The 20,682-nt window shown below is 37.1% G+C and overlaps 1 protein-coding gene and 1 pseudogene across 3 annotated transcripts in view; one reads left to right on the top strand and one right to left on the bottom strand.

Annotated features, from left to right (window-relative positions):
- The window catches only part of UVRAG (UV radiation resistance associated), a 281,275-nt gene that overhangs the window by 137,504 nt on the left and 123,089 nt on the right, over positions 1-20,682 (bottom strand). For all 3 annotated transcript variants that reach the window (XM_037131554.2, XM_037131552.2, XM_037131553.2), the window contains one exon: positions 7,402-7,528. In XM_037131554.2, the coding sequence (XP_036987449.2) occupies positions 7,402-7,528 (127 nt within the window). The remainder of the gene's footprint in view (positions 1-7,401; positions 7,529-20,682) is intronic.
- On the top strand, positions 8,484-14,217 carry LOC119038957 (protein FAM204A-like; annotated as a pseudogene).

The raw sequence follows: 20,682 nt of genomic DNA, 5'->3' as shown, positions 1-20,682 counted from the left end.
ACATCAAGTCAGATGATCAAAAAGCAATATACTTCGACTGTTTTGGTTTCCCTCCTGCAGAAATGTCTTTTCTATTCTATGATTTATGATGTTGCCTTTCTCAAGGGTTAATAGATATTTCTTGTAACTTTTGCAAAATTACAATTGACTATATTTCACTATGATATTTAATATCTAGCACATAAGAAACCACATGCTAAATTCCTCTCAATTTAGGACCAAGAAAAGATTTTTTTTCTCCCCAAAGAACTGATATATATGCACTTCCTTATAACAGGAATGAGAAGCAAATGATACTTTGCATAACTGTACGCACTTGGCTCGACAGCTATAAAGGTCAGATCTCATTTCAGTGCTTAAATATAGCAGGCAGAGCCTATGGGATGCAGTGCAGTGTACGGAAAAGCCCATCAACTTAGAAAATCAGAAAGGTTTGTGTTAAAATCCTATCTATGCTACTTTTAGGGCTCTAGACCAGTCTCAACTTCTCTGAACTTCATTTTCCTCATCTTTAAAATAGGGATAATTTCACCGTTATTCAATGTTTGCCTCTCAACCTTCCCCCATGAAGCTCCAAGTGGGCGGAGAAGACTGCATAACTGACACAACTGATTCTGTTTTAAAAGTACTAACCACAAAGCACAAATAAGCACACTATCCAGCAAACGTACAATTTCCTCATTAGTTTGCTTTCCCACTCTTGGACAGTACTCCGCTGTACATTACCCCAAATCCTTAAACCGCCCCTAAATCCAACACATAATTACCTTAGTTCATCATACCCTGAAACAATAGGATTTTTTCATAGTCCTACTCACTACCTAATAGGTAAACTCACCTGCACCTATGCCATTTTCTCAGCCTTCTCCTCCTGGTCAACGGATAAAGCAACTACATTCATTTATATCCTGAATTCCTCCTCATCCCAACCCCACCTCATACAACTTTCTTCCTAACAAATTATACTCCAGGGGCACTGGCCTCTTCCCTATGTTCAGGCCTCTCTACTTCTGTCCCCTCAGGTGGTACTCCAGAAATGCTTGTAAGACGGGGCTCCTCATGCAAACCTTTTCTGAGCAGTCTCTGTAAAGGTGGTCTCCCATAGTCTTTTATCTAAATGTCTTTTGCACCCATACACACTCCCTCCTCCCTTTCATTCCTGTTCTGTTTAGAGTTTAATTGTGTATTTCTTAGGGAGTGCAATAACTCCCTAAATAAAAATTCTCTATCCTCGGCTCCTCAAAGAGAATTTTCTAATATGTACATCTAATGTAACATTATTTACTTATTTTTTATTTTATTGATCTAAGAGAGAAACATCAATTTGTTGTTTCACTTATTTATGCATTCATTGGTTGATGCTTGCATGTGCCCTGGCTGGGGATCAAACCCACAAACTCGGTGTATCGGGATAACGCTGTAACCACCTGAGCTACCCAGCCAGGGCTAATCTCCATTTTATATTGTAGTCAATATAAAAGTATATTGACCATGAAAAAACTATGAAAACAGTCCTACCTATTTTTTGTCTTTGGAAAGCTTGCTTATTTAAACAGACCTTCAAATCTTTCAATATAAACTTCCTTTATAATTAGGTAATTCTTTAGCTCTCTAGACTCCTATGGACCTTGACTCAAATGTCTCCTTAGTTGAAGTTTCACTAAAATTACCTGCAATTCTGTAATTTACTTTCAGATCTCCTAATAAAGTGTTCCCTTTACCTGGGAAGTCCTACCTTCTCCCCGACCTAGCCATCTATTACATATTCTTCTGGACTCAGCCTGTCACCTCCTTTACCGGATATTCTGATTTTCAGATGCTCATCTCCTGTGTTCCCATGGCACCCTCTACATATCTCTGTCCTGTAGTTATCGCACCTGTCATTCGGTTTGTAGCCTCTTACACAGTGCCCGGTCGTTTGTAGGTGTTCCATAAATGTGGCTAAGAGCTGATAAGGGCACACGCACACACACACACACACTCAATGCTCTTCTCACTTCCTTTACATATCCAGTGATCTTTTTACTCCTAGGCTGAACTCTCTGACTGTAAATGCATTTTTTGCAAATGTCACTTACAATATTTGGGGGAGTAAGAAGAGAAAAAAATGCTGACAGGCCAAAGTAAAATTCTGTTAGGTGTCTTATTTATACACATTTATACCTTCCATTGCAAAAGAGGGCGATTAAAATATGATAGTTTGACTTTCCTACAATCCAATTGAAATTTTACTGGAATAAATCATTACAAATATATAAAAGATGAATCACTCTGAGAAGAAAACCTGAGGCTTACTTAGGACCCAAATTTACTCTCACAACCACCGAGTTTTCTTGCCCATCACAAGCCGCACACGATGCCAACTGCTGAAAGTAAGGAGACTTTAACAACGTGAATTCCGGGGGGAAATTGTCCTCAGGCACAAAAATGTTTGAAAGGCAGATAGTAACAATTTTGAAGGAAGTCTGTTTAGGAACTGCTATCAGATGGCTATAAAAAAGAACACACACAGAGACTAGTAAAATTTAAATTTTACCATTATTTCAAGTAAGTATATCTTGAATTATAAAATCTGTGAGATGTAATTTTTTCAATTTGTGACCTTAGTAAAAGGAGAAAGTCATTAAATGATACTAAATACAATATCTTTATAACTTCAAATAAAAATCTGGGACTCTTGACAGGAACTTTAAGTACCAATGTAAATATACTGTGTGATTCAACTTTTATTTGAGATGCAGGCTAAACAAACACAATAATTTATTGACCAAGACAGAAGCCTATCAAATAGAACAAACTAGATACACAGTTGACCTTGATTACTAAACTTTGTTACAAAATAACAAAAAGAAATCATAACTGTTGGAAACATCATATAAAACATTTATTTTGGCAATAAAAAAATCAAAACTTTTCATTCACTGGAATTACCAAGAGGAATTTCTCCAAATCTTAGCAATGAAATCTTACATCTTTTACACACAATATCACTAAACCAATGTATTTGTATTTGTTTTTGCACTTGTTTACCAAAACAAATTTAAAAAATCTGTAGAACAGCAACTGAATAAAGCTAGTTATAGGATTCCAAAGAGTGGACCCCATCAAATGACTTTTCAGTTAACAAATGGCATTTATAGACACGCTTGGGTCAGAGAACATTTTTCTCCATCTTTCGTTGATGGGAAGTATATCATTGTTATCAAACTTTGAGAAATAAAGAAATTTATAACAAAGGTGAACCGATCCCCATCTTTCCGCCTGTATCCTCCTGAGACAACTAACACTGAAAGAGCCGTAGGAAATCTTGACTATGAAATTCAAACTTTTGTTTGGCTTGTGAAGTGGAACTATGTCCACATAAGCTGAATGCCTGTCTAAGGACAGACTGAGAGGATGGCATATCGATTCCAATCTCTTAACTAAGATGAAACCTAATCAAAGAAATGATTGAAGCAAATCCATTTCCCCCGTCCTGTTAATAAAAACAAACAGAACCGAGCACAGTGCTCCGTCTGTGAGCCCGCAGACCAAATGGAAAACTCGCAAACCATCAGTTTACATGTTGGACACCTACTCGAAAAAGGAATAGTGATATTTTATTTAGTAGAAACAAGACAGGCTTTGGAATCAAAGAAACCTAAACCTGAATTTGGATCTGTTGCTTATTCGTGCGACACTGAGAAATGTCTGAGTCCCAGTTCTTTTACTTCAAGAAAAAGGGGGTAAAAATTATTATCTCTAGGACTGTCTTAAGAATTAAATATACCTTAAGTGAAATATCTGGCATATTATAGGAACTCAATAAGTTATCTGCTTCATAGGATTTATGCAAGATCCAAATAAACGTACTTCACAAAGTTTTAAATAGTATGGAACAGTGAGAAAAGCACAGAACTTGGAGACAAAAAGTCTGGGTCTGCAACTCAACTGTGTCCCTAACGGTTTGTCTTAGGCTGGCCACTCACCTTCTCAGCATCCCGTACGTGAAATGAGGGCAACATACTTGCCATACTTAGCTTTAAGGGATGCTTTAAGGATCAACTACCATAATCCGTGTGTAAGCACTTTCTAACTATAAAGTACTACATATGTTATTGTTACTATGAAGACACTAACTGCATTAAAAAACAGCTTCTTCCCACAAAGATTAGGGAATTCTGTTTTTATAAAGTTAATATCTGTCTGCAGGCACCACTGAGGAGTTCTTAAATTTTACCAATATTTATATAATTTATTTAGGTTCTGCTAAACATACTTCCTTAGGATCAATGTTTCATACCATTTTCTAAACCGAATTTCAAGCAAACTAGTTTAGATAGAGTGTTGCTGCTTCTCAGAGACTGCAGGGTGAAGTTAGGGCAGAAGACCCTGTAAACCAACACACAATTACTCAATAGGAAGGTTATCCAGCTTAGGACACTAATGATGGGAAATCCATTTTTTATTAAACATCATAAGTTAAACTACTAAAATCCACCAGAAATGAAAATCTATACATTAATAAACATCAATACTGAAAAGATCAGCTCATGACCCAGCTGGAAGTTGCTGTAGACCACAAGCTGAGAACCAATGCCTCTGGGGGATGGGAATGGGGAACTTAATGGTTATGGACTAATGAGGCCCTCAGAGTTATGTGGCCACTCAGCAGCATGGATAAAAATTATCTCTTTTGCTCTTTCCAATAAATCATCCCACTGCAATAATTTTTATAAACAAAAAATATAAAATATATAACAGGCACCTGGTTTCTTCCCAAATGTTTACACAAATTAATCCCCATGGCAATATTATGAGCTGCTAGCTATCCTTACTGCACAGATGTGTAAAAAAGATGCAGAAGTAAGTAATTCCTTTATGGTCCGTTCAGGAAAATCGGTAGCAAAGATTAAATATCATATGTTACTGACTTTGTATCTTAACTGAACTCTTGGGCTAAGAACCAAGTGCCTAGATGAGCACCAAGTGCCAAAGAAGTCTTAATATGTAAGAAGTCACTAGTAATATTCACACTAGCAAATCATTTCACTATTGGCTAGCATGTACTCTACATGAAAGCTGCAAAGTGAAAAATACACTTTTCTCTTTCAATGTACCAATACCAGGGACTCAAGTGCTTTTCAAAATATTTTAACTTGGCTCAAGATTCATTAAATATTAGATTTATTTATAAATATAACTGACTTATAATGTAAGTAAATAAATAACCAGAGCTAGAGCTGAAGCTACAGGGCCATGGCCCTAATATTAGCAACTGCTAATTTGTCTGTGCATGTATAATGAAAATCAATACTCCTGAAAAAAATCAATTGTATTCCTAAATATAAACAAGTTAATAATAAAATTTAAAGATGTTTACCATAGTATCATAAAACATCAAAAGAAAGAAAGAAATTCAATAAATCATGAGAAACAGCCATATACTAGTTAGTTAATTTCAATAGTGTCTTACGAAGATCTAATAAAGGCATATACCATTCCCTGGTTTTAGAAGATGTATTGCAGACATTTATTATCCCCCAACTGTATTGATAAATATATTAAATGTAGTCCCACTGAAAATCCTAGCAAGATTTTCTCTTCTGAAAGAAAATTCATATGGAAATGCAACAGCACAAAAATAATGATGGTGATCTTGAAGAAAAACTAAGCAGAACATTGATAGCAAGGCCAATTATAACATGAGAAAAAATTAAAACACTGAGATAATGTCAAAAGAACAGAAAAATAGGTCAACGGACCAGAACAGAGGCTACTGTAGCAGACACGCAGGTATATGGTCACCTGACTTACGACCAAAGTGAGACTGTGTGCAGTGCGGTGGAGAAAGGAAGTCTTCAATAAACAGTGCTGGGTCAACTGAATGTCTGTATGACAAAAATGAATCCTGACTCTTTCTTACTTTATATCATTCTCAATCCCCGATAAGTTACAAATATAAATGTAAGAAGTACAATAGTAAAGCACTTAAGATAAACCACAGTGGAACATCTTCACGAGATTAAAATAGGCAAAGATTTCCTAAAATGGTTACAAAAAGCCTTAAATATTTTTTTAAAAACCTGATATAATGGAACTTCAGTTCATATAACGGTATCATTAAAGAATGAACTAGCAAGCCACAGAATGGGAGAATATGTGTTTTATGCATATTCAAACAAAGAACTAATATCCATTACAAATAAAGAACTCCTCTCAAAAAAACTGTCAAGCCAATAAAAATATGGGGGAAAGACTTCAACAAGTACTTCACCAAGGAGTAGATCCCAATCAGCAAGAAACATATGAAATAGTGTTCAATTTCATTAGTCTTCAGGGAAATCAAAATTAAAACTGCAAGGAGATACTATGACATACTTAACAGAAAAGCTAAAATACTAAAGTCAGGAAGTACCAAACACCAACAAGGAAGACAAAAGACCCAATACACTGCTGGACAGAAAGGAGGTAAATTGGCAAAACCACTTTGGAAAGATTTGGACACAATTTGCAAAAGCGAAAGATATGCATATCCCATGATTGTGTAATTCTGCTCCTAGATTTATAACCAACAGAAATGCAAAAGAAAAGGAAAGGAAAAAAACATCATTAATAAACATGTACTATAACATTCATGAAGCAATATCTGTATTAGTTCTAAACTAGAAATTACTGAAATGCCAAAAGCAAGAATAAATTCATATTCATACAATGGAATACTATTGGCAGTGAGAATAAACTAAAACCACATTGCATGCAGGTAGGGATGAATTTTACTAACAAATGTTGAACTAAAGCCAGCATGTAAACTGTATATATTATATGATTCTATTTGTACAAAGCTCAAAATTAGGCAAAACCAATCTTTGACTCTGACTGGTGTGGCTCAGGGGACTGGACATCTTCCTGAAAACCAGGGAGTTGCTGGTTCAATTCCAGTCAGAGCACATGCCTGGGTTTCAGGCCAGGCCCTGACTTGGTGGCTTGCAAGAGGCAGCCAGTCGATGTTTCTCTCATGCATCAATGTTTCTTCCCTCCGTCCCTCCCCTGCACTCTAAAAATAAAATCTTTACAAAAAGACAACAACCCACCAATCTTTGGTATAGTAAGGCAGCAGTTAGTCTGGCTAGAGATGTACAGAATGGATAAGATATGAGGAAGTTTCTGGGGTTCCGGGGTCCTTATAATGCTCTGTTTCTTGATCAAGATTCTGCTTATATAGGTGTACTTACTTTGAAATTTGAAATATGGTGTGTGTGCATATATTCATACATTTTTCTGTATGAATCAACTTCAAAATACTTCAAATTTTTTAAAGTTATACCAGCACAGTTGTACAAAGATGACTATTGAGCCCAGGAAGAAGGAAGGAAAATGGGAACATCGAGACTAGACTATTCGTAAGGTGTTCTTACTTACCTTTGTCCTGCAATGCAATTTGCTGCTTTTGAAGTAATGCCACCTCCCGTCCCAAAGCTTTCTTTTGTCTTTCCAGTTCATTTCGAAGTACCAAAATTTTTAATTGCAGGCACTCACTTTCTTTTTTCTAAATAATTAAAAGCACAGGTAAATTTATGAATATAAAAATCACAACTATGAATAATTATGCATGCATAATGTTTTATAATGAACAATGGTATAAAGCACTTTAATACTCATCTAACTTAAACATCTGTTCAGTAATGTAATCATCAGTGCCTATAATTTCAATGGTAAGAGTACAGATGTAAGCAAAGAATAAGAGAAAAAAATTAATGTAAAGCCTGGGGACAGTTCTTTCTAAGAACCCAAAAGAGACCACACAGTATCTCAGGCCTCTTTCCTAACTTCATAATACAATAAGATAAAAAAGAATAACAGAAAAGAAATGGAGTTCTCAAGGTTAAGAAAAGAGTTACCATAGAAGCCAACAGTCCCACTTCTGGGTATGTGTACCCAAGAAAATCAGAAACATGTCTATACAAAAACCTGAATATGAATGTTCACAGCAGCATTACTCATAAATGGCCAAACAGTGGAATCAATCCAGATGTCCATCATCTGACAGAGAAATAAAATGTGCCATATCTATGCAATGGAATATTATTTGGCAATAAAAAGAAATGAAGTATTGACATATGCCACAACATTGAAAACATTATGCTAACTGGAAAAAGTTTAAGAAGGCCACAGATTCCATTTATATGAAATAGTGTCCAGAACAGGCAAATCCACAGTAACAAATAGATTTCCATCTTTGTCAAATTATTGAACCAAGATGCTCTAGTATCTCACAGATTTTAGAGAAAGCCAAGTAGAGACCTGGGCTTCATCCCTGCCACGTGATAAGCAACCAAGCCCCCCAGGGTGGCAGCAGATACCACAGGCAGAGCCTAGACTTGCAGCAAGTACAGGAGACCCTCTCCCTCCCTGCTGGGTGATGTCAGAGCAGGCCTAGTAGTCAGTCAAAAATCTCACTACTGAGGAACACTAATAGGCCACTTAGGATATCAGTAGATGCCATGGCAGGCAGTACCAAGGCACTCCAATGCCTCCCACAGGTAAGCACCAGTGAGGCCTAGTGGACAGCTGGAACTCCCACTGCTAGCCAGCAGTAATGAGCATCAATGGAAGAAGCAGTTTGGGAAACTGGGCTTCCACACCAACCTGGCAGTAATGAGATGCCACCTTTCCCTTCCCTACCAGAGAGAGACAAGGGTGTCAAAGGAATCCAGGTAAACAGAGACTCATAATATAATGCCCAAAATGTATAGGCTTCAATAAAAAATACTTATACCAAAACCCAGAAAGACATCAAATAAATGCAAAAAGATAATGAATAGAAGGCAACAATGAGATGACAGAATGTTAAAACTTTCTGACAAGGACCTGAAAGCAGCCATCGTAAAAATGCTTAAGAACATGCTTGAAAAAACTGGAAAAATAGAATATTTTGGCCAAGAAACAGAAAGTGTCAGTGGAAGAAAGAAGGAAGGAAGGAAGGAAGGAAGGAAGGAAGGAAGGAAGGAAGGAAGGAAGGAAGGAAGGAAGGAAGGAAGAAAGAAAAGATGTAAAAAAAAGAACCAAATAGAAAGTGTAGAACAAGCAATAGGTGGAATAAAAAACTCAGTGGACGAGCTCAAATCAAGAGCAGAATGTAGGCAACCGAAAAAAGAATCTTTGAGTTGAAAGATAGGACAGAAACTGTCTAATTTTGGTGTAAACAACAGAGAAAACAGACTGTACAAAACGAACAGAGCCTCAGGGATCTGTGGAACGCCACCAAAAGACCTAACACTTGTATCATCAAGAACTGGGAGGAAAGAGAGAGGGCAGGAATGGAACAGCACTCATTACAATAATGGTTAAAGCTTCCCGAATTAGGCAAAAGAAATAAGTCTAAAGATTCAAGAAGTTACTGAACCCCGAACAGAGTAAATTCAGCGGTGAAAATAACAAAAATAAATAACAAAATAAATAAAAACTGGGTTTTTTGGATTTTTTTTTGGAAAACATCAATAAAACTGATGAAACTCTAGGCAGGATAACCAAGTAATAAAAAAAGACATAAGTTACTAATATAAGGAAGGAAAAGGGGCCATTACAATGGATCCCATGGACCTTACAAGAGTAAAGAATATTTAATTGGGGTGGGGGGGAGATAAAGAAATAAATATATTTTATTTATTTAAATGTTATAATATATAATGTTTTATAATATATTTATATATTTCATAATATAAATATTCATATATTATATTTACACAAACATATTTTATAATATGAATATATTATTTACTTATTTATTTAATAATCTTCCCAAACAGAGAGCACCAGGCCCAGAAGGTTTCACAAGTGAATTTTAGCAAACATTTAAATAAGAAATAATGCTAGTTCTTTAGGAGTTTCCGGTCAAGATGGAGGCATAAGTAGATACTACTCACCTCACTGTACAACCATAAGAAGGAACACACCTAAAAATGAAAAACACCCAGAATTCCCAGAAAATCACCCAGAACTGTATGGAAGTCTGACAACCAAGGCTTTATAGAAGCTGTGTTCATGCAGACGGGTAGGAGGGGCTGAGGCGGGGTATCTAGGAAAAGAGGACTCGGTGTGGTGGGGAGCAGGGCTGGAGAGGCTGCCAGGTGGTGGCGGCCTGCAGGATAGGCAGCCCCACATTCACATGTGGTGCATAAAAATCACCGTGTGAGCAAGCAAGCTCAGCCCCAGGCCACTGCCCAGTGCCAGAGGAAAAAGAAAGCCTCATTAAATCCTGGCTGTAAACCCAGGGAGAGTTGGGGTAGTAGAAGAAACTGCCAGTTTCTCAGGGGAGCCCAAAACATACACAAACCCTCCCTGGATGCTGTGGCTCAGTGGAGTGTCAACCTGAGAACCAAAGGATCGGTGGTTCCATTCCCAGTCAGGGCACGAGCCTGGGTTGCGGGCCAGGTCCCTAGTGCAGGGCATGCGAGAGACAACCACACAATAATGTCTTTCTCCCTCTCTTACCTTCTCTAAAAATAAGTGAATAAAATCTAAAAGAAAATGAAAAACCATGCAAACCTGCCCACCCACCCTAGGAACCACAACCAGGACAGCAGCTAGAGGGGCATCAGTCACATGCAGGAAGTGGATGAAGTGACTAGAAATAGGGTGAGGGCCAGGCAAGCCCCCAAAGGTCAGTCAGCAGAGGCACTGTCCCCTCTTTGACCCCTCTCAAACACACAGAGCCATGGTTGCCCCGCCTAGGCAAATATCCAAGGGTCCACCCCACAAGACTTAACAGGTATCCTAAAACAGAACCAAAGCAGCTCTAACTAGCACACAGACACAGGGAGGCAGCCAAAATCAGGAGACGAAGAATATAGCCCAAATGAAGGAACAGGACTCCAGAAAAAGAACTAACCGATGCAGAGATAGTCAACCTATCAGATGCAGAGTTCAAAATACTGATGGTCAGAATGCCCAAAGATCTCATTGAATATGGCAGAAGAAATGAAGGCCCTACTAAGGGAAATAAAGAAAAATCCACAGGAAACCAACAGTGAAGGGAAGGAAGCTGGGATTCAAATCAGTGATTTGGAATTTAAGAAAGAAGTAACATTCAATCAGAAAAAAATGAAGAAACAAGAATTTTAAAAAAAACAAAGGGAGTTTAAGAAGACTCTGGGACATCTTCAAAAGGGCCAACATCTGAATCACAGGGGTGCCAGAAGGATAAGAGGAAGAACAAGAAATTGAAAACTTATTTGAAAAAACAATGAAAGAACACTTCCCTAATTTGGCAAAGGAATTAGACACACAAGTCCAGAAAGGACAGAGGCCCAAACAAGTTGGATCCAAAGACAACCACACTAAGATACATCATAATTAAAAAACAAAAGATTAAAGTTAGGGAGAAGCTCTTAAAAGCAACAAGAGAAAGGCAGAGAATTATCTACAAAGGAGTTCCCATAAGACTATCAGCTGACTTCTCAAAAGAAACTTTGCAGGCCAGAAAGGACTGGCAAGAAGCATTCAAAGTGATGAAAAGCAAGGACCTACCACCCTAGATTATTCAATCCACCAAAGCCATTGTTTAGAAGTAAAGGACAGATTAAGTGCTTCCCAGATAAGGTAAAACTAAAGGTGTTCACCATCACCAAGCCCTTATGATATGAAACGTTAAAGGGACTTATTTAGAAAAAAGATCAAAACTATGAACATTAAAATGACAACAAAATCACAACTATCAACAACTGAATCTAAAAAATAAAAACAAAAGCAAACCATTCAAACTAGAACAGGAATAGAATCGGACATATGGAGACCATTTGGGGGGTTATCAGCTGGGAAAGAAAAGGGGGAGAATAGGGAAAAGGTATAGGGACTTAGAAGCATAACTGAGTAGGTACATAATGGACACAGGAGATGTTAAGAACAGTGTAGGTAATGGAGAAGCCAAAGAACTTACATGCACAACCCAGGGACATGACCTACGGGGGGATTGCTGGAGGGAAGGGGGGAACCAGGCAGAGGGGGGCAAAAGGGAAATTTGGGATAGTTGTAACACCATAATCAATAAAATATACTTAAAAATAAATAATGCTAGTGCATTAAAATCTCTTCCAAAATATGGAAGAACTTTCTGACTCATTCTCTGAGGCCAGCATCACCCTAACGCCAAAACAAGAAAAAGGCATAATTAGAAAGGAAAATTACAGACCAATATCTCACATGAACAAAGAAGCAAATTCTTCAGGAAAACATTAGCAAATCCAATCCAACGATGTGTAAGAGTCATATACCATGTCCAAATGAAATTTACTCAGGTATGCAAGGCAAGTTTGACATTCAATAATCAATGAAATTCACCACACGAACCAGGCTACAGAAGAAAAACCACATACTCATATCAACAAATGCTGAAACAGTATTTGACAATATTTAACAGCCATTTATGACTAACACTTAAAAACTCTCAGCAAATGAGAAGGAGGAAGAGAAAAGGAAGGAGGGGGAGGGGAAGAGAAAAGCCTCCTGGAACTAGTAAGAGATGATGGCAAGTTTGCATGACACAAGGTTAATACACAAAAGTCAATTTTTTAAATTGCTTTCTTATGTAACAGCAAGAAACAATTGAAACTTGAAATTAAAAACAAAACATCAGTTATAGTGCATAAAAAATGAAATACTTTGGTATAAACCTAAAAACTATGTGCAAGAGTTATATGAGGAAAACTACAAAACTCTGATTAAAGAAATCAAAGGAGATCCAAATAAATAGAGACTGCCTATGTTCATGAATAGGAGAACAATATTATTAAGATGTCAAATTTTCCCAACTTGATCTAAAGATTCAGTGAAATACCAACAAATTATTTTGTGGATATCAACAAACTGATCCTAAAGTTTATAGAGTAAGGCAAAAAAAATTAATAATAATAAAAAAGAAAACAAAACAACCCCCCCGCCCAGAATAACCAACTCAATACTGAAGAAGAATAAAATTAGAAGACCATCACCATCCAATGTCAAGACTTTCTATAAAACTACGGTAATCAAGACAATGTGGGATGGACAAAAATAAGTCAGAGAAACAAAATAGAGTCCAGAAATAGATACACATAAAATATAGTCAACTAATCTTTGACAAAGGAACAAAAGCAATTCAGTGGAGAAATGACAGCCTTTTCATCCAATGGTGCTAGAACTACTGGACAGGCACATGCAGAGCAAGACAAAAAATGTAGATATAGACCTTTTGCCTTTTATAAAAATTACCTCAAAATGAATCACAGACCTAAAAAGTAAAATAAAAAATTATAATAAAACTTCTAGAAGATAAGATTATAGAAACTCTGGGTGACCTGGGCCTGGAGAAGACTTTTTACATACAACACGAAAGGTATCATCCATAAAAGAAGAAACTGATATGTTGGCTTCATTAAAATTAAAGCTTACACTCTATCCACAGGTAAGATGGCTGCCAGGCAGCGGCTCCTGACCAAAGAAAAGAAGGAGTGGGCTGCTACCTCCTGGCCTAAATGAAAGTTAAGTTGAGTTTCATTCGGAAGATGAAGGCACATTAGAGAACTCTGGACTTAATTTACAGGAACATAAAGAAGATGGGACCATTACAAAAACAGAGATCTCAGATTTCCCTAGAAATGGACCAAACACTGAAGCAGAGGAAAAGGTAAATGCATACGAAAAGTGTCCTTCTAGAATGTCCTTACATATGTGGAATAAATTTCAAGAATTGCATAAAAACACCCCAAATGGAAAACCTCAACCTCAAAATTCAGAAGGGAAAAGTAAATGCTCCAGAAAAGGTAAATTGAAGAATGAAGAAGAATCTCATAGAGAACAGTCCTCAAGTAAAACCCAGTGGAAGGAACTTACTCAGCATTTTGGAGTCAATGACAGTTTGAACCCCTGTTAAAAAGAAGAGAGACAGACAGAGAAGCGCAGACCAGGCGGTGGAAGGAAGAGTGGAGTATTGAGAAGGCTGAGGAACTCAGCAACCAGCCAGCTATCCCAAAGACTGCTGTAAAAACTGCCAAAGCAATGACCTGCCATAACTTCGTAAAAGCCAAAAAGGAAGCTGAAAGTTCTCAGACTGCTCCAAAAAAGATGAGATTTGCATAGGGATGTAAAGCAAAGAAGAGACAGGAAACCAAAAGCAATTGGGATGTACATAATTTGCCAGAGTTCTTCAAGACTTTGAATCTTTTCTTGACTTTTTACTTGAGTATTCAATTGCTAAAGTGACTGAAAAAATATTCCTGCTTATGTTAAATATGTCATGAAATTGACAGTAGAAAAAATAATCATAACATTTGCGAGTTGACTATCAAATTTTTTCAGCCTTTTCCTAAAGAGTTCATCCTATTGAAGTGAATGCAATGGAATGTTCTGTTCTGTGTACAAGGAATCTAAGCATATATACAGGGGAAAAAGATAGGATTTTTATTTATTTATTTATTTATTTATTTATAGAGGCTTATAGTATAAAATTAATTTTAGTTTTCATCCATTTGGCATAGCATAGCCAATGAGCTCCTTGTACTTTTTAAAATCTGTACTCAGTCTGCACTTATTCTGGAACCGTGTTTTTAACATCAGCACTAGTTTACAATGGATCAGTCTTAAGTGTAAGGAAGTCTTAATTGATGCTGTCTTTATAAATCACTTTATCTTAATGTTATAAAACTAATTATTGTTTCTTTATTGGATGCAGTAGAATTGATACTTCGCAATCACACAATAAAAGCAAATGATTAATTTTTGTGTACATTCAGATAAAATACTATAATTTAAAAAAGGATGGAATTTTTTAAAAAAACTTATGCACTACAAAAATTACTATCAAGAGAATAAAGACAAGCCACAAGCTGGGAAAAAATATTTGAAAACCACTTATCCAGTAAAGAAATGGGATCCCAAAATACATAAAGAACTCTAAAAACTCAACAATAAAACAAACAACTCAATTAACAAATGTGCAAAAGTTCTAAACTGTCACCTCAACAAAACAAATATATGAATGGCAAATAAGTATATGGAAAGATGCTCAACATCATATGTCATCAGAAAATTACAAATTAAAACAACAATTAGATACTGCTACACTCCTATTAAATTACTAAAAATCCCAAACACTAACAATACCAAGTGCTGGCATGGATATGGAGCAAAAGAAATTTTCATTCATTGTTAGCAGCAATTCAAAACGTGTTCAGTCAATTTAGAAGACTGCCTGACAGTTTGTTATAAAACTAAACATAGGCTTACTACACGATCCAACAATTGCCCTCTAGATATTTACCCAGATGAGTTAAAACTTATGTCTGAAAAAACCCTACACATAAACCTCGACAGCAGTTTTATTCATAATTGCCAAAATTTGGAAGCAACCAAGATGTACTTCAATAGGTCAACAGATAAACAATCTGTATTGTACCTGAACAATGTAGTATTCTTCAGTGTTCTCAATAAAAAGGATGAGTGATGGAAGATAAGAAGAAAATTTAATTGCATATTGCTAAGTAAAAGAAGCCAATCTGAAAAAGCTCTATACTATGTGTGTAATTTCAATGATAAGACATTCTGGAAAAGGTAAAACTATGTAGACAGTAAAAAGATCAATGGTTGCCAGGGGCTTCAAAAGAGAGGGTAAAAGATGAATACATGGAACGAAGTAATTTTAGGCCAGCAAAAATATTTTGGATGATACTGGTAGATACACAACATTGTACAATTCGCAAAACCCATAGACTGTATAACTCACGGAGCGAATCCTAATGGAAACTATGGACTTTAGTTAATAATATTGTATTGATACTGATTAAACAATTATAACAAACGTGCCACTCTAATGTGAGATGGTAACAACAACAAAATTGAGGGGCAGAAGAGGAGAAGTGGAAACTTCATGCATTTTATGCATAATATTTCTGTAAACCTAAAACTACTCTAAATAATAAAATTTATTTTTATACTTCCCAATAAGTCAATTTTATTGAATGTTCATTTAATAAAACAAATCTTGGACACATTCTACCAGAGATACAATCAATTCTGCTAAATAAGTTTATTAACTCATCTTTCCATAAAAATATTTCCCACTTAAATCTATGAAACCATGGTTTGAATTTTATTCAGACTCTCTTTTAATTCAAATACCTTGCCAGAATTTGCCTCCAGATAAAATGTGAAAACCTACCCCCAGAACGAACATATATGTGCCTATACCGGTTTGCATTCATTAAACAGAACCACTCTGGGTTCTATTGCCCGCCACTAGGAAAAACAAAACAAAACCAAACCATGATATTCAATGCCAAAGTCTTATGAAAAGGAAAGGAGCTATTTATTCAAAAGTTATACAGGATTAAAATAATGGCAGAATTTTTCCATTAAATCCCACTCCCTTAAAAACAAACACCCCCCCCCCACACACACACAGTCCTGCCTCTCCTTACCAGACTAGGCCAGTCAAGGTACCATCTCTCATGAACAGAAACAGAAGTCTGTAGCTTGGCTAGGCAGATTCCCTTTTTAATGTTCCAGCTCCTCCCAGTTGCCCATGTTCAGCGAGGCTCCTGCTCTTATCCCCAAATCACCTGGCCCCTCTGGATGGTGGGCCAGTGAGGGTCCTTCCGCATCCTTTCAAATCCATGGCCAAGACAGATTCTAAGTTACATGGTCAAGAGTAATTCTCCTTCCCAGGCCACATGGTTAAGAGAGCATGGCTGCCCTGCACTTGAGTTTAAATCTTCCTGGAACAGAGCTTCCTCTATAACCCCATTTGCAACTCTCCCCACTGCACATGCCAGTACTCTGGTTTCTTCTCCCTTTCTGGGCTGCCATTGTTAGTCTCAGAAGGCTGGGCCCAGCTGGGCAGTAACCAGGGGACCACCTCCAGCAGCGACCTGGGTCAGAGTCGCTATTAGTATTACTAAAAAGCTGGCCAAGTTCTATAGATATGCAAAGTAACCCTTAACGACCCTGGTCAGCTGTCCCTTCCCCCAGCCAGGTTAGTGGAGGACTTCTCATTTGGGGGACCTCAGACGGTCCCTGTTACATTAAACACAATTACTGCATTATAAATGCATGGGCCCTTCTCTCCTGGTGGTTGTCAACAGTGTCAATAATATACTTTCCTTGATTTTCCATAACATAAATCTTAATGAAAGAGCAAGCCTAGTAAACTCTTGCCTCTGTCCTCAGATACATCCTAATTAAAACTGTAACAAAAAAAAATCCATTCATTAAATAAACTGAAGAGGTTACTTATCCCACATAAACTGATAGAAAACTTTGAGAGGGAAGAGTTAGCATCTCCATATGATTCACAGAGAATGAGGAAACACAGACTCTCGGTGAGATATGACCTTGTTGAAGGAATGGGCATGGAGAATGACTTTGACAGTTGTGTGGAAAGTACTTCATAGCTGTCATTTCTCACCCAAATGCTTTTTTCTCATCTCTGAAATACTGATTCTAAACAGATGGCATGATCTGTTAAAGACATTCAAGCCAAGAAAACAAGCAGAAAACCTTATTACCAATCATCATTATATTTTGACTGGAAAACTCTATGAAATATGAAATATTGCTGATCAATTTCTGAGCAAAACAAATATCTAATGAAGAGCCTACTATGTGCTTCTGGATGAATGAGGAGTGGTCTCTGCTTTCTAGCTTGGGTCTGTCTAATGGAGACAAAAGCCATTTCACCCTGCCAACCCACTGTACAAACAGAGACGAAAGTCAATGAGATTATAGAAAAAAGAGCCAAGGAACAGTTTGCTTTCTTGCCAACAGTGTTATCACTAGCCCTAGGGTATTTTTACAACACTGAGGAAAGAAATATGTAAAATCTTAGGAAGCAACCTTTTCAACAAAGAGATAAGGGTTCAATTTCCTTAACTTGAATTTTTCCACAGAATATATAAACTGAATTCTACCTGGGCAGGGGAAAAAATAAAATTATGATAATAATTAAAAAGCACCTCTTCAGAGAACACATAGACATACCAATCTTGTCTATTCCAGGGTCCTGCCCAAATAAGAGTATGTTTTCTGAATTCACAGAACTAGGGATACTAGTTTATCTAAATACTAAAGTAACACAGGAAGGCATGTGTGTGTAGTGTGTTTGTGTTGTGGTCCATGTGCAGAAACCAGCCCATTTACAGAAATACATCCAGTTATTCAAAATGAAAATTATTGGCTCTGATTTCTGATGAGAGTAAACGAGCCCTGCCTGACGAGTGGGATCTGGTTCTGATCCCTTCTAATGCATCTAAGGCAAGTGCTCAAATATCTTAATCTCCCATTAAGTATCTTCTAATGGGTTTCTGTGTTCTATTTATCTATTTACTCTAAGTATAGTTAATGTCACATATGTTATCTCCAATGAATCACGTTTACTTGGATTTTAGCGTTTTTTAATACAACACTCTTTGATCTGAAAATCACAGACGCATTCATCTATTTGCCAGCACATGCTCTCCTATTTATGGGTGTTTACAGAGGCAGCAAATGAGTAATGTTAAAGATTCATTTCAGCATAACAATGATATAATAAAAGAAACAGTTTTGTTCTCAGAGATCACACTGGAGCTAAAAATCCTTAGGCAAAAATTCTTAGAGCTTGGTCCAGAAAACTGTGAGGATTCCTGAGACTGTTTCATAGTCTGTGGCATCAAAAACACTTTCATAATAATACCAGGCCATTATCTCCCTTACCACTCTCATTTTCTCCTAACTGTATGATGCAGTTTTACAGATTCTATAAGATTTGTGATATCACAATAGACTGAGTGCAGAAGTAAATGTGAAAATTCATTGGTCTTTTATTAACCTAGATATTATCAATAAATATATCCTAAGTTCTATGAGGTCTTTACAATTTTTAAGAGTGTAAAGAGGTCTTCAGACCAAAAAGTTTGGGAGATACTCATCTCCATTAGTTTCCCCACCAAAATTGAAAATAATGAACAATCTGAAAAAAATTGGCAGTTGTCCTATAAGTCAACAAATATGCTTTTAAATGCCATGTATAAGTTGTTTCTATTGCACCTGCAGGTACTCAGTAGGTACTGAGTAGGTACTTTAGTAGGTACTCAACCACTAAAAAAAGGGAATATTTTCCTTAGAAAATATTTAATCTAATCCATTAATTTAATAGATTCCGTGGCGCTCTCAGCTAGAACACAGGTCTAGATAGGGAGCAAAATGTTTATCATAATAAAATGCACAGGAGTTCTGCTTCCGGTATAAAAGAATGAGCCCCTGACAAACTGGTCCCCACAAGTAATTCCGATACAATCTAGATAAAATACTATCAGCTACTACTTGAGGCTTCTGGAGAGATCAGAGAGACTCAGATCCTAGGGCAGGCAATCAAAACAGAGCCAGCCCCCCATTCTGTGGCTGTGCCCTGCGGGTGGCTGCAGTGGAACTCCAGCAGAAAAATGGATTTCTGCTCTCCCGCCAGAGGTACCAGGAGGAGAGGCGAGGCACCAAGGCCACCAGAATGCAGGACTCCAGGGACCAGGTCCCCATTATGTTTAAATACCATGGAGCCCCTGACTGAACCCTCAGCAATACATACATGCACACGCATGTGCCAAGCTCCCACGTTTGCTGGGCTTCAGGGTAAAAGGACTGAACTAAAATCTGAGCCTAACCAAGTTACCGTATTTTGCTATATATAATGTGCACCTTTTTGCCCAAATTTTTCAGGGGGAAAAAGGATGCACATTATACATGGCTAGTGCTAACTCTATACCTATATAAATGTTTTTCATTCTTTTATGCTTATGCATTAAAAGTATAACTCTAGAAGCCAATAACAATATCCATATGCAAAATAATACCCAGGAATATGATCACTGGTTTTACATACAAATAAAAAATTGAATTAAAAATTAAAACAAAACATTCTTTTCTGAACGTTTGGGCCAATAATGTAAGTTATAACATGGCAAAATGCGGTAACTACCTGCTGAAATAAAAACTTCTCCATTCTTCAGAGCAAAGAAAGAAAATCCAGAGATTCTGCATGACTATATGCATGATGTCCCAGATACCACACGTTATCACCCAATATATGAAGAGCCAGGAAAATGTGCCTTACTCTCTAGAGAAAAGACAACCAACATAGGCCAACTCCAAGATGATCCAGATGTTCATAATATTAGACAGAAACTTGAGAAGCCACTATTTAAATATGCTGAGTAAGAATAAGTAGCATATTCTCATAATGGATAAAAAGAGAGTTAATATCGCCCTGACTGGTGTGGCACAGTTGGTTAAGCGTCTTCCCGCAAAGTCAAAGGTCACTGGTTCAATTCGCAGTCGGGGCGCATGCCTGGGTTACAGGTTCAGTCCCTGGTCAGGGCACGTATGAGAGGCAAACAATGGACATTTCTCTTCCTCTCTTTCTCCCTTTCTCCCCCTCTCTACAAATAAATGAATAAAATCTTTAAAAAAAAAAAGATAGGAAACCTCAGTAGAGTACCAAAAAATATTAAAAATCCGGCAGCCTTCTGCTTCTGGTCAAGATGGACCAGGAAAGAGGAACACTGCCCAGGTAATTCTGCCAGGCCGCTGCAATCCTGACACCGATCTGATAAAGTAAAACAGTGTATCCCAATATCCCTAATAAATATAGGCGCAAAAACCCTTAAATTATTACCAAATCAAATCCAGCAAGACACAAAA

The sequence above is a fragment of the Artibeus jamaicensis genome, unplaced genomic scaffold (genome assembly GCF_021234435.1).
Source record: "Artibeus jamaicensis isolate MK-2021 breed Jamaican fruit bat unplaced genomic scaffold, CSHL_Jam_final contig_64, whole genome shotgun sequence".
Taxonomy (NCBI): Eukaryota; Metazoa; Chordata; class Mammalia; order Chiroptera; family Phyllostomidae; genus Artibeus; species Artibeus jamaicensis.
The sequence above is the reverse complement of the archived record's forward strand: the minus strand, read 5'-3'. Positions and strand labels throughout refer to the sequence as shown.